At 41.1% G+C, this 14,124-nt stretch overlaps 1 protein-coding gene across 4 annotated transcripts in view; it reads right to left on the bottom strand.

Moving 5' to 3' along the window:
* Positions 1-14,124, bottom strand: part of LOC101163857 (cyclic AMP receptor-like protein A) — a 73,140-nt gene that overhangs the window by 45,223 nt on the left and 13,793 nt on the right. For all 4 annotated transcript variants that reach the window (XM_011489322.3, XM_011489323.3, XM_020712837.2 and 1 more), the window contains 2 exons: positions 5,843-5,921; positions 886-933 (listed from right to left, as the gene is read on the bottom strand). In XM_011489322.3, coding sequence (XP_011487624.2) covers positions 886-933; positions 5,843-5,921 — 127 coding nt within the window. The remainder of the gene's footprint in view (positions 1-885; positions 934-5,842; positions 5,922-14,124) is intronic.

Raw genomic sequence — 14,124 nt, 5'->3', positions numbered from 1 at the left:
AAATGTTTAAGCACATTTTTCTATTGGCGTGCTGCATGCGACAGGTCGTAGCTAACACTTCACACAAAAGGGTAAAGTAAGGATCAAGTGGATGAGACGCAGGCATTTCATTTTTCATTTTTTTAACACCCCAAATCTTGTGGACTCCGCAAGGAGCCCGTAAGTTCTGTTCACGCGATTATAAGTATACTCTTTGCGGGTTTTAGCCCGCAGACAGCTCGTATCTAACCGTAAGGCAAGTTTAGATTTATGCTTTACCAAAAAACTGAGTGTTGTGTAAGGACACGATATGTCAGCATCACCTGTTTGTCATAAATGCCTGTTACTCACATTAGCCTTACCAATACTTCATGATACACTTACCACTCGCATGTTTCTTGATGTGGCCATAAGAGCCTCAAGGGAAATGCAGACAAGCTGCACTACTTTTTCGTTTTCAATTCAGATTGCTTGCAGCCAGTTTAGGTGGTTCAAGCGTAAAAGTAAAACAAATGAAGTTGAGACATCTTTTTTTTTAACATTTCCTGCAAAGTCAAACTGAAATAGTGAGTCTACTCTAGCATGAAAGCACCAATAAAATTTACCATCGACTCTGTCTCATAGAAAGGACAGATGTTGCAAGCGCCTCCTCTTTTTTTTCCCTCTCTCCCTTTTCTTTGATGCTGACTAATTCCAGAAGGGCAATGGTTTAAACTCCTCTCCATGTGCAAATATACATGGGCAGAAACACAGGGAGGAGCGGAGTCAAGGGGTCAAATTTCTCCCCACTGGGCTTGACACCTACCCAGCGTGAGGGCAACAGCTAATCCCGCCGACACTCTAATCCCCGTGATCTGTGTGCATTTGTGTGTGCATGTTGAGCAGTGTGACGGTCAGATTCCGTACCTTTCTTCTCTCCCTCTCTGGGTTGAAGGTTCCCAGCCAGGACTGCATCTGCAGAAGCAGAAGGGGGGGGGGGGGGGGGGGGATTATTTGTGGAGGATAAAACGAATTTGTTATTTTGCTTTTCTAATCTGTTGGTTTTTAGTGCCTGCAGAGACGAGCCAGAACAAAAATCAAAGTTGCTATCAAGCCAGGGAGAAACCCCTCCACCCTCTTACACATCCCCCTGCTAAATTGCCAAACTCACACCGGAGTGCAGAGCTTAGAGACACTGGGGAGCGCTTAACTGCTCCTCGCTTCCAACAAAAAGATCCAGCTCACACAACACGAACAGAGAAAGAATAAAATACAGAGAGCTTGCAGAGGAAAGGAGATTTTTTCTTTTAAAAAAAGTGTCAAAGAAAAAATAAAGCCCACATGGCAGATGTGAGATCTTTAAAAAGAACGTGGGAACACTTCTTTATCTTTTTTTTTGCCCTTCCTTTTCGTCCTCTCTCTAAGGGGTGCAGCGAAAATGTCAAGAGACACGCACAGAGATGTGCACATCTGCGCGCAAGACCGGGATTTGTAACGACGAGAAGGGGAGGGTGGGGGAGGGGCAGCAAGAAGTCAGAGGGTTCGTGCAAACCCCAGACACGGGAGGGCGAATCTCCGGAGGTCCAGAGCGAAGCCTCCCCAGCATCCGCCAAACGAGAGGCAGCGGGAACAGCATGAGCGCTAACAACTCCTCTGTGTTCTGCTATTTAGTAACTCCATGTTGCCATGGTTTCTCTGCGCTGACGTGAGGGACATTGTAGATCTGCTGTACGTGGTTGTTCACGGTGGAGAAGGGCAGTCATTTGGTCATCAGCTCAAACCCGATGCCCTGCAGCTGAGAACCATTATCCATCAAAATCATCACATACTGTTTGGGATGTAACCATTCTTTTAAACAACTATTTGATTCATATCATCATTTGTGGTTGACGATACGATTCATAGTTGATATCGGTTAATTTTGAACAATTCAATTCTCTGACCTAAAATGGATCCTGGACATCTTTGGCCAAAACTTCAACCAATGTGACTCAGAGATAAATACCTGGATACTGAACAGTGCAGGTTTAAGTTTTCCAGATTCCTTGTGTTTCTTGCAAAATAATCAAGTGTAAATTAAATATGTACAAACCAACAAGTAAAGAAGAATGAATGGCAAATCACATTCACATTTTAGTTCAGCCCACTGCTGTTTTTCCACATCCAAATAATCCAAAGGGAACATTATTAGAACATTCTAGCACACTGTACGGTCACATGTTGTCTTTGCTAAATACAAAGCGTTTCCACACATTGAACTGTAACGATGGACTGATGAGTTTTTGCTGACATCACGTGTGTTGTCCTCTGTGATGACACGTGGTCATTTTTACGTTACAGAAAAATAAGCCTACCATGTCTCAATCCAAATGGTATATTCCAATATAACTGATTACTTTTGAAACTATTTTATAATGGTATAGGTCTATTCGATTAACTACTTGCCTCAGACAGATTGATCTTGATCTTGTCGGATCGTAGGAATAATCGTTACACCCCTACACACTGATAAGAACTAACAATATCAATAGGTTTTTCGCTAAATTTCCCATGTGTGTTCACCAATTTGCTAGTTTTTCCCAGGCCACAGCACCTAAAGCAGCCCTGTGGCTGACATGTTGATGACTATGACACCAGCAAACCAACCATTCAAAGTCTGTGAAGACTTATTAGCTTTTACTGCCGTCCAGATTGAATGAGCTCCCAAAAATCAAGAGGAGTGGGTGCTGCTAAGCTACAATTTTCAGCAATTTCACCCCCATCTTATCTCAAAGAGGATGTGCAAACTTCTGTCCAGCAAACATCCCACCCCTTTCCACTCAGACACTCAGTTTTTGTCTTTTGTTTTTTTCCTCTGGTGTGCCACCACCTACTCCGCTTTGAACGCTTTGGAAATTATTTCAAGGGAGACAGCCCGCAGCCGAAAGGAGATAAAGCTTGAGCTCTTCATAAATACGACGTGCATGTGTGGGGGGGCCAATAGAGGCAGACTGAAAAAGAGGAGGGGGGGGGACGGAGACAGGGAGAAAATGAGGGGGAGTAATGACAGGGAAAAACGAATGAATGCCAAAAAAAAAAAAAAAAAAGAAGGAAATGAGGAAGGTGGAAGACAGATGCAGGAAGGAGAAGAAGCGATGGCTGAATAGTGTGAGCTGAATGAGTTATGAGACAGGGCTACATTCATTCCTTCTCGTTATCGCAGACCTGATACGGAGCCGTACAGCCTCTTCTCCTTGCCCTGCCCCTCAGCTACCTGCTGCCTGTCTCTGCTGTTGTCTTCCGGCTTCCTCCCTATCTCAGCAAAATCTGCCTAATGCCATCCTTTACTCCATCGCCACCCGCACAAAGAATGCGCTCATTCAAGGGAGCCTCTCATTGGAAGTCTTATGAGGTTTTCCAACCTGCTTCTCCCTCGCCGTCCCTTTGTGTCCTCTGAATCACAACAAAAAAACACACACCCACACTTGGTTACATAAGGCTGGTGGAGTGTAAGGTGTCATCGGATCACGGGCAGCAGCTCCAGTTCTTTACAGCGCTGCCTCTGGACTCCTACTTCCCCATTACAGCGGAAAATTTCAGCAAGCATACCAAGCATGCAGTGAAACTGCAGCTTATCCATAGTTTTAGCTGTAGAAGGAATGAAAGAACAAAGCAAACTTTCCATCAAGTGCAACGTAGTCACGATATTCCCTTTAAATCACTCATTTTACCCAACAGGCATCCCCTTAACCCCAAGATGCTTCATTTCCAATTAAAAAAAAGAACCAGTAACTAATAAACATTTAGCCAGGTAGAGAAAAAACAAATCTAATTCACACAATGGGGTGTCAAGGTTAAAAGTTGTTACTTTAAAGTTTAGCTAACAGAACATTTGTACAGGAACAAAAACTCTCTTATGTGAGTTGAAGACGTTGTTCTGACACGTTTAAATAAGCTAGTTTGAGCAGAAGACAGAAACTAAGCACATCATCTGAAATTAAAAGACGACTTTACAATAAATACTCCTATATGCAGCATTCAAGGAAAATCACGGCTTGCAACCCCTCTCTAAAAAGACCCACTCTGATCGTCTTTTGATCCATTTTAGAGACCTATTCCAATGAAAATGGTCTTTTTGGTGTTTTTAACATGTTCTTGTAGCATTTCTTTACTGGTGGAGGATGTATATAGAAGAATTTAAGATTAAACTGCATTTCTGAGTTTTTCTTTATTCAAATTGTGACGGATCAGATCAGACGAAAACCTGTCGTTTGAAAAAGCTTTTAGTTTTGACGCAGCAATTGAAATGAGCGGGCCATCGTCTCCCTGCTCTGGTCCATTCGATCCATGTACGCCATTGTTTTCCTTGTCTGGCTCAAAACTGTTCAGCTGGATAGCTCCGATTTTTGTTGTACCGGTAATGTTAGGTTGTGGTTCTGAAGGGGCTATAAGCATAAACAACGAAATGATGGAATATCAGCAAAGGGTGAGTTCCGCACCAACAGTCCCACCCAATACTCTGAGGTGATTCTATGTCCAACTATGTCCAAGAAAACCACAGATTTTGGGATTTTGGCTAAAAACTGCATACTCATAATAAAAAAAACCCACTAGGAACAATTTTACAATATAAAAACATAGTTGAAGTGGGACTTTAAAAGCATTCCCAGTAGTCTTTTGATGATGATTTTGCTGCTTTTGAGCTAAATCAAAAAACCTGTGTCGTTTTCTAGAACATGGTTTGTGTAGAGCAACAGTGGTCTATCAGAAATTAGAAAGCTGATAGAAATTGTGGGTGGTATTGTTTGCACGGAGCAACCCTGCCCCCCTTCCTGTCACCTTTAACTGAGAGCTCTCCGTTTGTGCACTCGATCGCTTTTGTGCCCCTTATATTCCCCCAACCTAACATTGCAAAAATGTCAAACTATATAGGACGTATCCAGCCGTACAGTTTAGATCAAGATTCCAGCTCAGACGAGGAAAACCAAGAAATACACGGATCCATTTGTCTGCAACTGGATGCTACGTCACAACTACAATCTTTTCAAATGGCATTTTTTTGTGTGCTCCTAAGGAAATATTCAGCAATTCAATTTTAAGCTTAATTTTCTTTATTTATATTGTCTGTATTATAAGGTCCACTTCAAACCACAGTTTCAAAAAAGAAGTGCATCCTATAATCCGGAGCACCTTATATTTATGAGTTGCAAACAATGTTATTGTAAATACTCAAACACGGTTAACATCTAGCAGTGTTGGACTGTAATTTCTTTTACATGTCTCTGACTTTTTTGTCTCGCCTAATGTGCCTTATAGTTTGGCGCGCTACAACAATTACACACGTTCAAAAATAGACCATTCATTGACAGTGCGCCTTATAATCTTGTGCGCCATATAGTGCAGAAAATGCGGCACATGTCCTCCATAATCAGAAAAAATGCCACAAGAACATGCTAGAAACACTATTTTCTTCTTCTTCATCTTGTGGTTTTATTGGCGGGAGGCACCAACGTGAGGGTGCATTACTGCCACCTACTGTGTTGGAGTGTGGGTCAGAGTGGGGACTACCTAACCAAAAAACACATCAAAAAAGACTATTTTCATCATAGGTTGCCTTTAAGTCAGTTGACCAGATATATTTTGTTATTAAACTGAAAACACGTGACAAAATAATGTGTAATTTGTTTTATGGCCTTCAATCTTTCTTCCAAATAAAAAAACTTCAGATAACTTATAAACTGATGTCTTGTTTAATAAATTTAGCTTTTTTTTTTTAATGAAATAAGATTCTTGTATTTTCCGTTCAATAAGGGTTGATTTTTTGTTGTGATTTTTTGTTGTCATTTGGATGTAAATTTCTGAATTTTACGTGGACCCCAAAGGTGCACACATGCTGAGTACTCACTCTCTTATTGGCCACACAGATGATCCTGGCATAGCAGCAGATCATCAGGAAAATGAGGCTGAAAAGAGGCACGTACCATCTGCAAAACACAAAAACAAGCCATCAGCAAGCTAAAGATGCGGGCAGCACTATGAAAAAATAAATTATCCAGCGTTTTATTTCTTCTGGCCCTTTCTTTGCTCTACTTGTTGACCTGCTTTATTACAACAATCTAATGATGTTTTTGTCTTACCAGCATTAAAATAACGTCAGAAGGTTTAATTCATCACACAGACTTGAGAATTTATGCCTTACAAGGAATGTATGAGGGGATATTTCTGTTTGTTTGAGATGAGGTTGTTCAAAACGTTATAGTTTGAAGAAATAGAAATGGTTTAAAATAAGCCAACTTATGCGTAGTGACCTAAATACTGACACATCATTGTGTTTTCTTCTAAATCTAACACCTATATTGCAACAAACAGCTCTTTTTTTTACCTAAATAAGGCTAATACTTAATAAAACTGTCTTTAGTAGAAGTGGTTCCATTCAAATGTCTTTCCTTTGGAAAATTATTAACACTAAAAAATAATTAAGAGAGGTCTCAGGTCAAAACGGGTTTAGAAAAAAAGAGCTTGATACATTAAAAGACAATATAAGAAGATTTTGACTTCTTTGTTCATATATCTTCAGTATATATTAAAAAGCATTTAAAAAACATTATCCATGTATCTCCATGACCTCTAAACATTTTTTTATTTGCAGTTTTGCTTCTTTGTTTCTTCATTATGCTGTCATTTTAGCAGTGTTTACGGTTTTTACTTTTTTTGCATTAACACTTAAATATTTCTAATCCACATCCATTTTTTTGTACATATCCTTTATATTTTAGTGATGCAAAAAAAAATTGTATTGTAGTGTAAATGTTTTCCTCTTTTGTTAATAGATCTCTTGAAAAGATTCCATCTCCAAACAGCCCAAAAATATATTTTTACAAATCTAATGCCTTAAAAAATGAATTTAGAAGACATTGCTGTTTGCCAGTAATTTATGTCTTGTGTAGGTCAAAAATTAGCACCAAAAAACAATATTATGCTTGGTATTCAAGATAGAAAAATTGTGAAAAATCAAAAAAAATATTAATTCAATAAGAGTTTCTTAGTGTTTGAACATTTAATAAAACAGTCAATTTAGCAGAGGTATTGGAGAGATATTTAAAAAAAAAAAGATTTTGTTTCACAAAAAAATTCGAAGATCAAGGAGCTAAATATTGTTAGCAGTTACCTATTCATCATTAGAAACATGGAGGGGAGTTTTTTAAACCCTGTGTGCTGTTCAAACGTGAATTGTTTGGGTACATAGAACTGAAATCAGTGAAGATAAAATGAGTAAAATAAGGATTAACTCGTCATTTTGAGGCATAAAGTAAAAAAATAAAAAGGCAACTCTAGCTCAGACCTTTAAAGCAACAACCTTGTTTAAAAAACAATTACCTTTACATTTAAGGAAAGTTGACCTCTGTCCAATTAATGCAGTTACATTTCATGCTCAGAATCTATTAAGTTAAACTGAGTAGGATGATCATGTTTAACCTTAGAAACTGGAAAAATCTGGATTTTTTTTTCCAGAAAAGTATTCACCGTCACTCATAGTCAGTGCTAGAAAGGCATAAAACCAAAATACTAATTTAAATGTGTAATTGTTTTTGGGGAGTGGGGGTAGTGCTGCATTATTTCAGCTTTTAGAATTAGAAATCCAAACTCAGAGAAGTTGGCTCATTAACCTCTGACCAAGAGGTTAAAACCTAGTAGGTTCAACCTTATGTTCTTTTATTTCAGCACATCAATTAAACAGATGAAGTCATCTTGAAGGATATTTTCCTTTTTTTTATTATAATCAAATTAGGAGAAAACATTTTGAGTCAAGCTAATTTATAAGAAACATTTGAGGTTGAGGCAGGCTAATAATGTTGACCTTGACTTTAGATTCATTAAGGTCAATTAAACAATAATACAACATAATGCATTGATATTGGCATCAGATTTGATGCTAATTAAACATAAAATGAAGAAAGACGGCCCAATTAAACATTTAATATATTAAGAATTTCAAATAAAGTCTTTTTTTTAATTAAAATACCTGTACATGTGAAAGTAGAGGATATTTTTTTAAGCTATAGGGAGCAGAAAAGACTTGGTACGCCTTGACCCAACTGCACATAGTTTCAGTGCCTTAAAATAAATAGAAAAATGCTTCCAAGGTGACAAAACCAGAAAGAGGCAGCGCTCCTATGGGATTGATGTTTGCCAGTCAGCGAAGCGTGAGTGAATGTCAGGTATTTCTGAGCTTATAAAAAAGCTCAATGAGCAAGAGAAAAGGCATGACGGCTTTGTTGGAGAGGCAGCTTTTGTATTGTGCAACCTCTTGGGAGGTGATGTAAGCTCTAAGGAGTTTCAGCTTCTCTCTATAATCATGAAACAATTCTTTGTCTCACTTTGATCGGCTGATTCTGAATCTACATCTTCTGTGTTTGTTCTCCTATCTCCAGCAGGGGCTGCCCAACCTGGATTACCATCCGGATTCCCTGCCCAACTCCCCACCGATCAGCTGGAACGAGTCCTACCGGGCTTCTGGTCGAGGCTGCACACTGGCACCAAAATCGATGGTTAAAAACAAGCAGGGTGGAAGAACCATGATCTGATGTATTACAGCTTTATTGCTTAAAGACCCACCCTGATCATCTTTTTATCCATTTTCGAAGTGGTCTTTAAATCATGATTATGCAGATTTTAGCCAAAATACAAAAACCTGTGTCATGGCACAGAGTAAGCCTGCCCCCATTTCCCAACATCCCACCAGTTTACAGCCCCTCACACATCCAACTAACCACTACCGGTGAAACAAAAATGGCGAGCAATGTTGATGTAATCCAGCCATCCAGTTTTAAACCAGACTCCAGCTCATTTGAGGAAAACGTACATGAATCTAGTCGTCTACAAGCAGAAGATTCAGAACGGAGCAGAGCAGGGGCTTAGGGGTTGCCGTAGTAACTTGTACGTCACACTTAAAGCCTTTATTCACTGGCTTTTTGGTGTCTGCACCTAATTGACATTGATTTACAGACATACACAGAAATGCAGTTTTATGCTTATTTTCTTTTATATATGTCCTCCAAAAATGCCACAAAAACATTTTAAAAACACGGTTTTTATTTAACATCAGATTTAACCACCTTTATCCAATGGACGAAGGATGCAAAACCTGACAGAGGAAAATGACGAAGAGAAGTTTCAATCTGTGTCTGACCTACAAATGCAGAAGTTCCATCATAAAATGGTTTGGGAATAAATGGCCAACATTGCGCCCTGAAAGTCCTTGGCACGTGCTCTAAAAGCTAAAAACTTTAGATGCATCTCAGAAGACAAATTCTAGGTCCTTGGCCTAATTTCGGTTTGTCCACATTTTCCTTCCATGCCCGAGGACTGACAGAAGCTCACCATACATTATCAAATTAAACCTAAAGCATCCGTGGGAGAGAGATGCTCCATTACATATGATTATGTTTTCACGGGGAGCAGTGCACGTGCTCGTGCACACTGGTTGAATAACAGCACGGGACGGTGATGGAGGGAGACCTGCGCGAGCGTCACCCCAATGTGATTTAATAACCTGCTCTCCGGAATAAACAGCGTCCAATTACACCAGAGCGCGTACTGTTAATGATGGAAAGACGAGCTGGGGGGTGGATGGGTTGGTGGAGAGGGGAGAGGAGGGGGGTGGCCTTTTTAACGATAGTGTAGGGGGCTGAGACGAGGAGAGAATGACGGGCGGCAGCTACAAAGTGCTCTAATTAGCATGATAATGATCTGCCATTAGAGTCCGCTGTGCTCTACAGCTGAGCACTAGCCGGGGAGCAGGAGGGAGACGGAGTGAAAGAGAATGAAATAGAGGCAGAGGGAGAAGATTCAGAGTGGGAAGCGGATGATAAAAAAAAAATGTAAAAAATGAGACATGAATAGAGGTGAGGATGCAAAGGTGGCGGGAAGAAGAAAAAAAGTTGATTTTAGAGACAGGTTCCTGATGATTAAAACAGGAAGATGGAGGGAATCTATGGAAAACGGATAGATAATGCTTCTAACAGATCAACAATGGAAGGCTTGATGAAATACAGATTACCGCAGAGCGGTTCTGAATGGCCTGAAAGTGGCTGGAAGATCATCACAAAAGTGAAGAACTTCGATCGCTCGGCCTGAGCTCACCCCTTCTTTTCAATGAAGTGAAGGATGACGCTTGGATAATAGAGGACTGACTGCTAATGGGGACCTATGGATAAGTTCCAACTGCAGGACCAACCTAAACCATAGTCCAAACCTTTTGGGGTCAGTGTGTTGCTGGAGCCTATCCCAGCTTATTGGGCGAAGGCAGGGTACGCCTCTGGACAGGCTGCCAGCCCATCGCAGGGCCAACCGTTATCAATATTATCTTAGTGTAAAGTCGGTGACTAAGATAGACGTGCAATATCCCTTACAGAAGGAAGGACAGAGATGGAAGGCACTAGTGTGAAAAAAACCTCTGGATGCTTGAATACAAACATCAGAAATAAACAAATTGAAGGATTCACGGCTCTGCTTGTTATAATAAAAGATCTTTCTAGACACTAAAGTGCTTTAAAAACAGGTTATTCAGGGCTGTCTACCGGTACCAGTATGTTTGGTACTGGGCTGCCGAGAAAAGAAAAAAAAACATGACGTACAGTTTTGCTGTTGAATTTATAATCTGATTCTGAAGGAAGTTTTATTTTGAAAAATTACTGGATTTTCCCCACCACATCCAACTCATTATTAGCAAATGTCAAGTCACATATCGAAAATGCATCCATTACTTCCACAAAGTGGCTGCACCAACACCTAAATTGAAATAGTTAAGGGAAACTGGAGGCTTAAAAAAAAAAAAAAAAAAATCAGATCCCTACTTCAACCTCGTACAGACCGGTCCGTGAAAAGATTGTTTTTGCAGTAAATTAGAATTTAAGGAGACCCTATGGCTAAAGGTGATACAGTTAATCTAAATTTGTAAAATGTTCTTATCGTTCAGACCAGAATAGTCCAGCAGACCAAGTTATGACTAGGAAAGGAATGTAGAAAAATGTCACGCCTTTTCTTGGTTTGCTTTGATGTTGCACTTTTCCCACAGGCAGGTTTTATCCACACAGAGCCTCATTTCTACAGACAGCACTTTATGAAGCAGGTGCAAAGGTTCACCTGAACCTGATCAAACAGGTAGACACTAGCCGCGGTTACATGAGTAAAATATCTTGATTGGATCAATGGTCGGATTAGAATTCAACTGTATGCATGGGATCAGAAAAACTGTCTAATTAGAACAAATGTTTACATGGTCTCACTTTCGGTCGGAATAAATCATTTGGGCATGCGTCGCTGTGTTGAAAATACCGGAAGAGGAAATGAGTCCCGATGTAAACAAGCCGAGCGGCTACATACATGTATTTAGCAGCTATATGAGATGATCTTCTAAACGTGCTTTTATTATTGTTATGGTTATTATGAAGCGCCCGTTCGCTCATCATTTAATTTTTAATCTGTGTGGTCAGTGCATTTTTGCAGCAGAACGAAGCCGGAAGAACGGTTAGGTGAAGGTTAACATGCGCCAACAACAACATTTAGCCTGGATGAACATAAAATCCATGCGGGAAATGCTGCAATCTGCATCCTGGCTGCACGTTAATATGTGGGAATAACACCAGCCTTTATTTTGTCGGGTCACGACTGGAAAGACAAATCCACGCGATTGTTTGAATGGTTTCTAAGGACTTAGTGGCATTTCTGCTTTGAAAAGCTCACACACCACCCAAAGCCGGTGTGGAGACATGGTTCTCCTGAATTCGGCTGCTCGTTCACATAGATCTGCTGGACGGATGGCAGTCCGAAGCCTCCCACACCCAACAAAGCATCCTCCCCTCAAACACAAAACTTTAAGCCCGGCTGCTCTGCTCAGAGACACGGTTCGCTCCGGCAGCCACGCCCCGAGCAGCCGCGCCCCGCGCACAGGGAGCGGACGTCAGGGGCACGAAGCGCTCCTCCCTGGCGCCCCCCTCGTGAGGGGTGTCAGAGAAGATAGGAAGGGAGAGGCGAGGAGCCCGCAGGGCAAGGGCGGAGTGCAGAGGCATCCGCGGAGCAGCCGGTCGGTCCTGTTTGAGCTCCAAAGCTTTCTCTGGAGCGAAACATCAGTCTATGCATGACATAAAACCAGAGCAGTAGTGACACACAATCGGAATAAACCGTTTACATGCAACACGATCGCATCAACAATCGGCATAACCCACCTATCTTGATCGGAAAGAAATTTTGATCAAAATGAGTCTGATCGGGGCAGACTATTCCGAACGGCGTGTTTACATTTTTCTTCCGATCAGGCGTTCTTTCCGATTACTTTTGTTCATGTAAACACAGCTACTGCTGTGCAAAAGCAAAGCAAACTAAATCAAGGTTAGAATAGGACTAGGATTCCCCATCCATTCAAAGCGAGTCTTTGTCTGAAAGCAACCCAGAGGTCAGACAAGAATAACATGACAAAGACATGCAGTTATACCTGCTGCTCACTAGGGGGCAATAGGGCTAACCAGCACTAACCAGAGACATAAGACAACAAAAGAATGAAGAATAAGCTGCTTTATACTGCTAATATGCAGTTTATCAAAGATAGCTGTGAGGCACACAAAGTAGTATGCAGTTGTTTCTTTCTAGACTTCCACTTGTTCACATTTGTATTGGGGACCTTTTCTTTTATTGTGTTACTTGAGGTGTATAGCGCCAACTATTGACGGTAAAAAAGAACTGAGTGAGGGTGACGTCACCCAATGGCTTACTTACAATTCCAATGAAAGGAAGTAAATTCAGTCACAACTTTTTTTTTTTTGGCAAATCATCAGTAAGCAGTGATTGGTCCGAGTCGGTGTGAGACAATGTTGCTATAGCAACCACTCTCGCCAATCAGGAGTGAGCTTGTTGGAAGACCACACCCCTACCACTGAAAGCGGACTCAGGAGAATCTGTCAATTTGAACTTTCGATGTGAGACCACCTACTTTTATTCATCTGATTAGTCAGTTTAAACCTTGAATAACTTGCACTAAAGAAAAAAAGAAAAAGAAAAAAAGGTATCAGAGAAAGAGCAATTATTCAGAGCAACAGAATGACTAAGTGGTTTGTTTCTCAATTGAAGTCTTTGAGATTTTGGCCTCTTGAAGCCAGCAGATACTTCCTGTTTGGAACGTGATGGAGGAGAGGTCACTGAGTCCAGGTCTACATACAGTCAAAGGCACTCTCTTCTCTTTTTGACTGGATAGTCTAACTGCATTCACACTGGAGGTAAACAGCACCAGAGTCACTTACAAGTAAACAAAAACTAACAGTTTCTAGCATAGAAGAGTTTACGTTTGGTCCATAGGAGGCTTTAGATGAGCTTTCACACCAAATGAAGAAAACCCATCAAGCAAAACAGCTAATCTAGTGAATTACAGAACAAAATGTGATGGAGTGTCCCAAAAACAAAGGGGAAGTAATGAGAGGAAGTGCATTCAATAAAGCCTGCAGGAAAAATCCACCCAAAAAAGGGCAAATCACAGAAAGGTTGCAAACCATCCCTTGGGGAGACTTGGGTGTTCAGATGGTACAATTTCTAAACGATTTCATGTTTTTCCTTTTCTTTGTCTATTTTTTATTATCCTGGTCTAACCCCGGCATTCCTTTAAAGGAATCTTTAGGGATTCTCAAGAAAAAACTTTTTTTAAAAAGTCTTCCCAGAAAAATTAGCATGGTCACGTCCCGAGAGTTCATTTGGTAATGTAGTTCTCACAGCTGCATGTCAGCAGCACCAACGGGGACTCTTTAGGAGCAGTGACTCAGCTCCCACGTCCCGGCTCTCCCTTCTGCTGACTCAAGGCCTGAAACCCAGCACCTCCATCACACACACAGACGAGCAGAGCTGCCCTCTGCTTCTCATTCTGCTGCCTCTGTCATCCCTCTCCTACGCCCTCCATCTCATCTGTCCCTCCGCTGCCTCCTCTGTTCTGTTGACGCGCTTCGCTGAGCTGTGATGAAGACACACCACAGGGTGTGAGCAGAAACAAGGACAATCTATTTGCCTTCCTTTTTCCCAGCCGTGGGACCCTTTTCCCTTACATTTCCGAGTGACTACCTGCCCCTCTAACTTAACCCAGTAAAAGCACGACCCCTGCTCCTATCCTCGCCTCACCTTTAACACCATAACCTCTGCCTTCCCACA

The sequence above is a fragment of the Oryzias latipes genome, chromosome 21, assembly GCF_002234675.1.
Source record: "Oryzias latipes chromosome 21, ASM223467v1".
Taxonomy (NCBI): Eukaryota; Metazoa; Chordata; class Actinopteri; order Beloniformes; family Adrianichthyidae; genus Oryzias; species Oryzias latipes.
Note: the sequence above shows the minus strand (reverse complement) of the source record. Positions and strands in the feature narration are given on the sequence as shown.